The 11212-nt window shown below is 39.9% G+C and overlaps 1 protein-coding gene and 1 pseudogene across 1 annotated transcript; both read right to left on the bottom strand.

Annotated features, from left to right (window-relative positions):
- Nucleotides 1-339: 339 nt before the first annotated feature.
- Nucleotides 340-9540, bottom strand: LOC146622205 (uncharacterized). Its single transcript, XM_085364980.1, has 7 exons — nt 9261-9540; nt 4609-4804; nt 2630-2717; nt 1171-1342; nt 963-1042; nt 689-858; nt 340-466 (listed from the first exon to the last, which is right to left on the bottom strand). Exons 1-7 carry the CDS (start codon nt 9538-9540, stop codon nt 340-342), a joined length of 1113 nt encoding a protein of 370 aa, XP_085221106.1.
- Nucleotides 9541-10091: 551 nt separating this feature from the next.
- Nucleotides 10092-10937, bottom strand: LOC146622204 (XK-related protein 8-like; annotated as a pseudogene).
- Nucleotides 10938-11212: the final 275 nt, after the last annotated feature.

The following is an 11212-nucleotide window of genomic DNA, read 5'->3' as shown; positions in this document are numbered from 1 at the left end:
AACATCAATTTCCTGTCCAGGTTTTAGCAACGTCCATTCACTATCAACTCTAACACTGTATGAATGAAAATGGTTGTCATATAACAGAGGAATGAGAATTTTTCCACAAAAGACCCACATTGTGTCAATATTAACACAACACCTGTTCTCTGTGTTTCCTATACACATGTCGTCTGAAAGATTCATATTTTTTGAAGGAAGAACAGCAGTCACTGAGTCCACAGGTTATATCAAAATTGGCATCATGGGAATGAATAAGTCCTATGTGCTGCATAAGCTTTGTCAAACTAAAGGTTCTTCTGCCACATTTGGAGCACTGACATGGCTGAGGCATGGTGGTCAATACAGAAGATTTATTTGTCTGGTGACTGTGATTGGCAGAGGCCGGTCCTCACCCTCATCTATTTTCACAATGTACTTTTGGAGAAAAATCAGGGTGTTCTTCAGATGTTTTGGATAAGCAAGGGGGGATAGGTTAATTGGATAATCCAAATTGTCACTAGGTGTGAATGTGCGAATGAATGTGAGTATGAATGGTTGTCTGTCCCTGTGTGTTGGCCCTGCGACAGACTGGCGACCTGTCCAGGGTGTACCCCGCCTCTCGCCCTATGACAGCTGGGATAGGCTCCAGCGCCCCCCGCGACCCTGAAAAGGACAAGCGGAAGCGAATGGATGGATGGATGGAAGGTTGAAGACAAAATACAAGCAGAAAGAAGAGATGATTCCTTCAAAAATACACGAGCTTCTGCACACTTCACTGCCATCCAACTTCACAATGTTTGGAGCGCTTCTGGAGAACACTGGTTTCCAGTCTTCATGAAGTAGCTGAACAGTTGGATAGGGGGTTTTAGGATGAACCTTTGAAGTCAAAAGAGAAGGTAGAGGAAAGCAATATATTAGTCTCTTAACAAAAGATACATTTGTTTTCCTTTTATATAGACTAAATATTTTAATACACACACCTCTCCAAGTATGACAAAGAGATCCAGTTTCTCCTTGAAGACGTATGGCAGGAATAAAAGTGCAGCCCTTGTGTCAAGATCTGCCAAAAAAACAACAAAACACAAGATCACCCATGCATTTTATCTGGCATTTCCAGTTACCTATAAAAATTATATAAAATGGAAGCCTTGAAGTTAAAAAAAAAAAAAAAAAAAAAAAAGCAAATACCCGGTAGGTCATCAGTGAGAGCCTCCTCTCTTGCATCAAGGTAGAGCTGGTAGAGTGGGGTTTTCCCTTGTGTAAGGTCAATCACCTTTGCTGCAACACATGAGAGCCCTTCACGAAATCGCTGGCTTACATTACCCGTTGTTGGTTGGATCCACCCGAGTTCGTTGCACAGCTACAAGTAAAAAATTAATTTTCAGTACAAAATAACAGTGTATGAAAATGAAATAATCTAAAGTTGATATTAATTATGTATGGTGCTGCATAATTATTTTTTTTTATAGAATTTAACAACAATACTGTAAGAAGTTACATGAACATACGAAAAAAGGAAAGAGGGACAGATGAAGAAAACAAGGTCAAGGGCAAATAAAATTTACTACTATAAACATGTTAAATGTGACAGCTATTTCCAAGTTCAATTCAGCTTTCTGACTTACACCAGTAGGCATCCCTAAGAAGGGGTACTTCTTCAACACATCCTCCACAGGCATACCATTTGCAATTTCTTTCTGCCGCCAAGCAAACGTTTACTGCACACGGTTATGAACCACCATGGTATCTGGTTGCATCTTCTGATATTGGCACTGTAAGACCTTTAAGTGGGCGTCTATGGATAATAAATCCTCTCCTTGGACGCATGGTCCCTTGAAAGAAAGCAAGAGTGAGAAGAGAAAGTCAAAACAGATTAGAAACCCAACATAAGACTAAATATACAATTAGAGCTGACACGATCTGTGCATCACAAAGAACTCGTATCGGTTAAAGTTAACCGATACCATGAACCAATATTTAAAATATGGAAACTCTGAAATAATTTCACATAAAATCTTAATTGTTAACTTGAAATTTTAGTTTTGGAGTCATATTTAAAATGTTTTTTTTTTTTTTAAATCTAGTTCACCCTCTTTTAGTGCCTTCTAATTAATAATATTTTGTGAGGTAGAAGTATTAGCACTGGTACTTTGTATTAGCAAGTGCTCTAATCCAAGTATTGGTATTGTTTCGGTTTGAAAAAAAAAAGGGGTACAGTTGCATCCCTAATCCTTAGTTTTAGATGTAATAACAGAGGCAAGAACATTTTATAGCTCAAGATGTCCCTCACACCAACCTGACAAACATTTCTCTGACTTGTTCATTGACATTTATTAGGCTGCCCTCTCCTCGTAGAACCAAACTTCTCCTTACAACGCCTCACTGCCTCACTGTCGACTAGTGGTGCCCGCTCTGATTTGAATTTACGTCTCAAAGACATATGCCATGTGTGCTTGTTGAACAGAAACATAAGTTACTGTAAAAACAATCTACACAAAATACACCCAACAAAGAATCAGTAAACATACTTCATACAAACCTACTGAGAGGCTACAGATGGTCTTACTAACAAAACAAGATTGAAAAAAGCTTCACTTTTACTTTGTAATCTTGAAGGAACCTTATGCAAATTTTAAATTTAACTTACATAACCATTTCCCTCACGATCCTTGAGGAAAGGATACTTCATTACCAGCGTCTTCACAGCTTGCACATATTCAGAATTTGTGGGATACCTGTAATATCAGAAGAAACATAAGTGTTAGAGCAACTGCTGACAAACAAACTTTATCAAGTGTCAGTTATTGTTTCTTAGTAATGTAGCGTTTATTTTCAATTAGAGCTGGGCGATAGAACGATAACGATATGTATCGCGATATAACTTTTACTCGATAGAGAAATTAAGCTATCGCGATAGACCTCGCCGCTCTTGTCCTCTTAAAATAAAAAAATAAAAATAAAAAAAAGGTCAGCCAATCCAAACTAAGTAGCGCAGAGCCGAACCAATCACAGCCGCAGCGTCACGTCGCGTGACTTGTTACGTACAGCACAAGTGCCAAGCCGCACGTGTGTTTGTTTGGGAAGCAGCCAGCGGGTAATGGAGCCAGTGCGTAATGGAGGAAATGAGTGTGCCGACTAGAAAAATCAACCGAGCGTGACCGAAGAGAAAACAGATGATGGTTCCAATGCCGGAGAGATTGTCGAACGGAAGAGCCATAGAAGTTCCGTAGTGTGAAGGTATTTCGGCTATTTCAAGTCTGACAAAAAACAGAATAGCGTGCACTGTAAATTGTGCCGAAAGCAAGTCTGGAAATACAATAAACTGGTGCATGCGTCACACTGTGCGCCACGTTATTGTTTCGGTGAAATGAATTTCTACAATACTGTTAATTCTACTCTCTGCAGTGTTTACATGCTCACATATACACACAGTTACTGTCCGTCCACACATACGACTCGGTTCTGCTTCTATGCCGCAGCTTTGTTTACTTTTTCCCACCGAGGCTTCTAGACTTCTGATTGGCCAACATTTCTGCACGGTTAGGAATCTAGCGCCACCTGCTGCTTTGGCATGTTCATAGCAGCGTTTTCCTTCATTTCTGCCTTTATGTGTGGACGGGATTATTTTTTAAAACGAAAACGGAAAATCTCCGTTTTCAAAAATACCCGTGTACGTGTGGACGTAGCCTCAGTCTCTGACTGGAAGCGCTAATTCGTCATTCGGCTTTTGTCAGACTAAAGTAACTGTTAAAACTGTTTGAAAAGCTAAGCTATACAACAAGGAGAGATTGAGAATTTCCTTTTAGTTCTCAGTTTATTTGATATTGACAAAAGTTAGTCAGTTTTGTCTGTTCTTCTGTAAAACAAACTAAGATTTATTTTTAGAATTAATATTTTGTTTCTAAGTGGAATTGACAATTTAGTCTGTTTCGTTTGTTCTATTTTGAAACTTAAACGCTTTAGCGGCTGCCTTTTGTGTAGTTTGCAATATTTGCCTTTATTTATCTGAAAAAGTCTCATGTTCCTTAAGTACATCTACCCTGTTGAACTTATTATGGGAAATAAATATTTAAATAAAAACAAGCTGCTGATTATTTCACATTTTACTTGTGAGCAACGGCACATTTAAATCTTACAAATATAGTTATTTGGCTTATATCGTGATAGATATCGTTATCGCCTGAAATGAAAAAACATATCGTGATATGAAAAAATCTCATATCGCCCAGCTCTATTTTCAATATGACAGATTCAGCTTTTTCTAAAGCAACAAGCTAACATTACCCTGATTAACTTACATAGTATACTGTGCCACAGCTTCATATAGAACTCTGATTATTGTGTGTCTGTCCCTTGGATTTTTATGGCACGGTTCTTTGTTGTCCAGTTTTAGTTGGAGATTTTTGGGAAATCTTGGAATTTCAAAAGAGGCAGGTAGTCTCAAAGTATTTTCATTGCTGTGAAAACAGTTAAGCGTTTGTTTTTATTGCATGAATTGAAGTATAAAACACTACAGTAACAATACATATTGTAGAAACAATGATCATATTAACTAAATCCTAAAAGTGCATAACGGCCAACATGTATGTTTCAGACATACTAACTTCATTATAAATAAGAAAATACCTTATTGAAGTTGACGAAGTAGATGGTTGCCAGTCTTCTGGAGAGACAGTCTGTAGAGTCAGCGTCACTGAAGATTCCTTCATCCTTGACACAAATTGGTTGAATTTAACCTGCATTTTGAAGGATCCTTGGAAAAGGTATGCAACCATAATCTCAGTAAGACCGCAGTCAACTGTGTCACCATCAACCTCATTGTCTGCAAGATAAATGGTAGTACAAACTTTAAATTCAATGTAAGGATATTTATCACCACATTTTTACATGGGTAAAAACCATATATCACACACATTAAAACCTTTTGTACAACTTCTTTCAGTTCAAAGAAATATTCATTTAAAAAAAATCAGTAAATTAAATAAAATAAAGCAAATCTTTAGAGTGAATCCTCTTGATATGCAAAGTTTTCATTTTTAAATTTAGATGTTTGTTTGGGACTACTGGACACAGGAGAGCAGAGTCTGAGCATGCTTTTGTGCCCTTTCAAGTTTGGAAGAAAAAAAAAGACTAGAATGCTGTAATTTGTTAATATTCACTACTAAGGTGACTCCTTTCTCCAGATTTCCGACAGTTTCTGCCGTCTGTTCTTTCAGACCGATTACTTATAGCGATAACACCCGCAGGACCGTATTACAAGCTCAGATTACATGCTGAAAAAGTTCCCACATTGCTTAAAACGCGACTATCAAACCCCAGCTGCGACACCCTTGTTATATTTTAAACAAGTGCGGCGTCAAGATATTTCCTTTAAACGTTATATTCAGCCGCCCATGTGTGTTGATGGCCTTGGAATGGATGTAAAAACGTGATTTTATTAAACCATTAATACACTAACGGTAAACTGCATTCAGCTACCAGGGAATCAAATTTCGCGCCGTTCCGCTGCGCAGGGGTTACCGAACCCATAGACTGTGGCCGAACCACATATCGTTAGCTTCATAGCATAAGTGCCTAAGTCATTTTTTGGTCAAATTGAGATTTTTGCCTAACTTTACTCCCCTACCACTGCTGCATCATCCTGTCCGTCTGCCTATGTCATTGGCCAATCACAACACTCATAAGAGTCAAAAAACATACTTGCCTAAGTCATTCATTGGACTTAGGCAGTTTTGCTACAATCAATTTGACTTAGGCAGTTTTGATGTATGCAAAATGGCTGATAAGAAGAAGAGGTTGACCGCAAGTGAAGCCCTTGCTCTTCTTTTTGATTCATTTACATCTGGTAAAAGTTCATATTTTTTTTAGTTTTTTGGTCACTAAATGTATTTTCATTCAATCAAAGAGGTTATGACCATGTTAAAAGATTACTTTTTTGTTGCAAACAAAGTATGATGGCTAGCTAACATTAGCGTTAGTAGTGTAGCATTAGCATAGTAATGTAGTACAAGCTAGCAGCTAGCTAACAGCAGCATGCTACCAGAGTAAATCTTTGGCAATTTCAAAGGCAATTTGAGCATTTTCAGCAAGTTTGCAAATTATATTATGTTTCAAACATTTGCTTTTTATTAGGAGGAGAGTCTAAGGACGGGGGACGCCCTGGGTTCATTGTTAATTGTTAAATTGGACTTTATATTGACTGTGTTCAAATGACTGATACTGGTTGAACTCTATTGCCAGTAATATTCATGTAGCCCTTTGAGGCGACTGTTGTTGTGATTTTGGGCTATACAAAAATAAATTGATTTGATTTGATATTAATAGTACAAATTGATTTTTTTTTTTTTTACATAGCAGACATTTTGACTACACAAGTAGATTTAGATGTCATCTTGATTTACCATTTTAAGATACTCCAACAGCATTTTATTTTCTGTTGTATCATCAGGAAAGGAAGTTGATGTGAACTTAGAGGAGTTGGTGGATATAGATGAGGGAGAAGGAGGAAATTATGTTGATATGGGGCAACAGACTGATAAGCAGCCAGAGGAAGGAGAGGAAGATGAAGGAGAGGAAAAGAAAGGGGAAGGAGAGGAAGATGAAGGAGAAGAAAAGGAAGGGGAAGGAGAGGAAAAGGAAGGAGAAGGAGAGGAAGATGAAGGAGAGGAAAAGAAAGGGGAAGGAGACGAAGATGAAGGAGAAGAAAAGGAAGGGGAAGGAGAGGAAAAGGAAGGAGAAGGAGAGGAAGATGAAGGAGAGGAAAAGAAAGGGGAAGGAGACGAAGATGAAGGGGAGGAAGAGGAAGGAGGGGAGGTGGAAGCAGAGGAAGAGGAAGCCAGTCCAACCCCCAGCACTTCTGCTGTTCGTCACAAGCGTCCACTGCCCCATACGTGGAAGAAAAATGTCATCAAAGAAAAGCGTCTGAAGGGAGAGAATTACAAGAATACAATGGGACAGGAGAGACCACCAAAGGCCATGGGCCCACCATGCACATCACAGCACTGCTTCAAGTCAACGAAAAGAAGTTGTGAGCTACTGACTGAAGTTGAGAGAAGAGGAATCTTCAACAATTTCTGGTCCATGCCTTCCTGGGAGACACGCAAGGTGTATATCCAGACTGTTGTTGAAAATGTGCCCATAAAACAGAAGAAAGGTGGTGTTGATTCAAGGAGAACAACATCTCTGCTATACCACCTGCAACTCTCAGATAGATGCAAAATACCTGTGTGCAAAAATCTTTTCTGTTCCACACTTGGTATTGCCCTGAGAACCATTGGATCATGGTTAACTGCAGGCATGAAACCCAACACTCATACCCAGCCCAACCCCAAGATCAACAAGACTGGTCCTCATATGCCAATATCAGATGGAGACCAGGCCTTCCTGAAAGAGTGGCTCTCTGGAATACCTACAGTCCCATCCCATTACTGCCGCCAGGTTCCCTCTTATCAGAACAAGAAGTTCCTGGAGCCAGGAACAGTTTTGAGAGAGCTTCACAAGGAATACCAGAATGCTGCCAATGAGAATGGAAAGCGTGCTGTGAGTGAGACATACTTTCGGAAGGTTTTTGGAGAGCAGGATTACTCTGTGTTCATTCCAAAAAAACACCAATGTGACATCTGTGTAAGCGCCAAGGTAGGAAATACAGATGAGGATGCTCTTGCTACACACTTGAGATTGAAGAGTCAGGCTCAAGCTGAAAAGGCTGCAGACAAAAATGAATCCAGTGACACACTTTCAGTGTGGACAATGGACCTTCAACGCGTTCTTCTTTGCCCCCAGACAAAAGCAAGTACAATGTACTACAAAACTAAATTACAGATGCACAACTTTACCTGCTTCAACATGAACAACAGAGATGGGTACTGTTATGCTTGGGAAGAACATGAAGGCTCCCTCAGCAGTGAGGTTTTTGCACATCTGCAGTCCAACCACTTTGAGTCTGTCCTACAGGCCAACAGAAACATTGAGAAAGTCATTGTCTGGAGTGATGGCTGCGGGTATCAGAACCGGTGTGCTACCATCAGCAACGCCTACCTTTACCTGGCCATGAAGCATGGTGTCAGCATTGAGCAGAAATTTCTAGTTGCAGGCCACACACAGATGGAGTGTGACTCCATGCACAGTCTAATTGAACGGCGCATTGTGCAAGACGTTTACACTCCACGAGATTACGTTGTCATCTTTGAGGCTGCACGCATTAATCCATCCCCATACAGGGTGACTCAACTATACCACAATGACTTCATGAAGTTATCTGGCACCTATGTCACCAATATTCGACCCGGCAAAAAAGTTGGGGACCCCACAGTCCATGACCTCCGGGCTTTGCAGTACTTGACTGATGGACGGATCAGGTACAAGCTGGATTTTGAATCTGACTGGGAAGACCTGCCTCGGCGCATCAGCATACCCGACAACAAGCCATTCAAGTGGATCCCACTCTTTCCTGCTCAGTTGCCCATCACCCTGAGGAAATACAGTGACTTACAGTCAATGAAAAATGTACTACCAAGAGTGGCCCACAAGTACTATGATGATCTTCCTCATCAGTAGTATACATAGCCTACCAAATAGTACACACACACACACGCACGCACGCACACACGCACGCACGCACACACACACGCACACACACACACCCGCACACGAAGAGAAAGAGAGAGAAGAGAGAGACAAACACACACAGACAGATACAAACACACAGACACACGCACACCTCTTTTATGAGCCTACAGGCCTCCTCTGCAAATTAATGGGTGGGTGAGGTGAAGTGAGTAAGTCTCCTTACTCTAGCTGCCATTTTGTGATTAAAATTGAAAAGTTACAGTGTGTTATGGTTACATTATAGTATGTCATGTTCATTTTATAGTTTGAAGAAAAACTGCCTAAGTCATAGGCATAATCTGCCTAAGTCACTTTTATTAGACAAAAGAAATGATGTTGGGTTTTGTTCTTTTTCCATACTTTTCCTCACATATACTTAAATGTTCTGTGAAAATATCAATTAAAAATATGCATGTGATATTTAGAAAATTAGTTTTTTCTTGTTTTCCGAAAACACAAAAAAATGACTTAGGCAATACTATGCGTACACATTTTTCATTTTTCAGAACTGTGACCTCAACTTTACACATGAAACGTTTGTAAAAACGTTTGTAAAAAGACATAATTTGAGCTAAGAGAGTGCCGAAACTAGCTAAATTGCTAATATACGTTAAGCTAGGCTAAACCAATAATTAGTAATTACGCTACATTTTTCTTTAAATAAAACTTACCTCTGAAATGCTGAGCTTCAGCTTCGGTGACATCTAAGCCCCACTCTTGTATTTTTGTTAAGAGTTCCTCGGTTGAAAGTGAACAGAGCACACCAGGACTTGCAAGTTCGTAATCCATCTCCCTCCGTTGATAAAACAAAATGGCACCTGCTGCATTTACAGAAAATTCTAGAATCCACCAGCTATTCGTTGAGTTTCTTCTTCTACTTTTTGTTTGATGTTGTGAGGATGGGCTCAACTCGCACTCCGAGTTCAGTAAGGGTGCTTTTTTGCAATTCATCCAAATAGTTATACTTTAAAAAAAACACTCTCTTAAAAAATTTTTTAAATGCATTTTTACTTTTTTTTCTTTCAAATAAATTCATTGTTCTTAAAGCAGCTTAAAAATAAGGGGGGGGGGTTCAGGGAATACAAAAACAACAACAGCAATGAAAATAATAAAAAATAAAAACACTAAAATATATGCTTATATCAATACAGTTGCAAATAAATTACTGTCAAAAAGAATAAAAAACAAAAAACCTCTAATCAAAAAGAGCTTAATCAACCTGTACTTTATCTTTTGAAAGAATGGGTACAAATAAGTACTTTTCACAATTAAGGAACATGTATGTACCTTTCAGACGCTAAAAAAGGTACAGATAGTTACCCCGAGGTCCAATATTTGTCCTTAGACTGTATTAATGTCATTTTTGTACCTTGGGGCACAGTAATGTACCCCTTCCGTACCCCTATTTCTGACTGTGTACAAAACACAGCCACGCGATCTAGATGAAAACATTCTGCATGACTCGGTCTCTTTCTAGTCGTCCTGTGGATGTCAAGTGCACGTCAGCAGTAGATGTTCTCAGCCAGCTTTCTCATTCTTTTATTGCAGCGTGCTGATGGGGAGGATGGAGGGTGGTCTGCAATCTTTGGTGCAGGGACAAACATACAAAATCCCACCTCATCTTCAGGTCGCTGCTCTGTGTTGGCCCCTTTCAGCTCATATTTGGATGAAAGACTCTATAATAAATACATTTAAGTATTAGACATAGGACGTAAACTGCAACAACACAGGCAGCTATAATTAAAGCTGATATGGGCTCTATCACAAAATCAGGAGGATGTGTGCTCATCTTCCAGCACCACACAGCACAGAGGATGCAAAGATCAGTCAGTATAAACCTGTGCTAGAACACAGTCCTGTACCGCGTCTTCCCCTCAGCAACATTAAACCAGTCGAAATACCAAAGGAAGATGTGGCTCGATGAAGCCATTCTCCACAAGGACTTTCCATGAAGTTCGTCTTGGATCGCCATGCGAAGGAGAATAAAACCAGCCAAGTGCAGATGAAGTGGGGGAAGATGAAGCAGGTCAGCACGAAGGCCAAAAGAGCAAGGGCAGTGAGACGAGAAGAGATGAGTACCAGGTTCCAGATGAAGTAGATGACTGATGAGGTTATGTTCTGGTTTTCTTTGGCAGGCAGGAAGGAGCGCAGCGAGCGATGGTAGGCCGTCACAGTGAAGGTGATAGCTGAGGCCGAGCCGACGGCTTTTAGAACTGACGGAGAACGAGAGGCAGCGTTAGAACAAGCAAAGAGAAATGTTGTGAAGTATTCTAAAGAATATTAACTAACACATGTGAAATGTATTGTTTTTTTCTTAATATGTGACATTGCCTGTGTTGCCCTATCATATATGTATGTGCTCTTAACCTGAAAGGTATAAATACGGAAGTGTGTGTGCAATAAATGATGGCGCAGAGGAAGGTGTGTCCCTCTGATGTAAAACTCTAAACAACGTGTGTATGGTTTATTCCTCCGTGAGATATGCGAGTAACCCCGGTATTTCTGCCCTAAAGAATGGAACCTCCAACAGGTTATGGGCCCAGAAGGGATGTGGGAAGCCGGTGGAACCGTCTATGCTTCGACGGAGACGAGAGAAACTATGAACTGTGGGAAACAAAGTTCC

This window comes from Diplotaxodon limnothrissa, linkage group LG11, assembly GCF_057381915.1.
Source record: "Diplotaxodon limnothrissa isolate DT_005_m linkage group LG11, D_limnothrissa_male_GT1.1, whole genome shotgun sequence".
In the NCBI taxonomy this organism is placed as follows: domain Eukaryota; kingdom Metazoa; phylum Chordata; class Actinopteri; order Cichliformes; family Cichlidae; genus Diplotaxodon; species Diplotaxodon limnothrissa.
The sequence above is the reverse complement of the archived record's forward strand: the minus strand, read 5'-3'. Positions and strand labels throughout refer to the sequence as shown.

What these genes read in the sequence shown, in the direction of transcription:
- LOC146622205 (XM_085364980.1), bottom strand. Translation starts at nt 9,540, where the DNA reads ATGAATTGCAAAAAAGCACCCTTACTGAACTCGGAGTGCGAGTTGAGC. An exon ending in ATCGTGAGGGAAATGGTTAT is followed by an intron (nt 1,343 to 2,629) that starts GTAAGTTAAATT and finishes TTTTACTTGTAG; the next exon opens with CTGTGCAACGAACTCGGGTG. An exon ending in TCTTTGTCATACTTGGAGAG is followed by an intron (nt 859 to 962) that starts GTGTGTGTATTA and finishes TTGACTTCAAAG; the next exon opens with GTTCATCCTAAAACCCCCTA.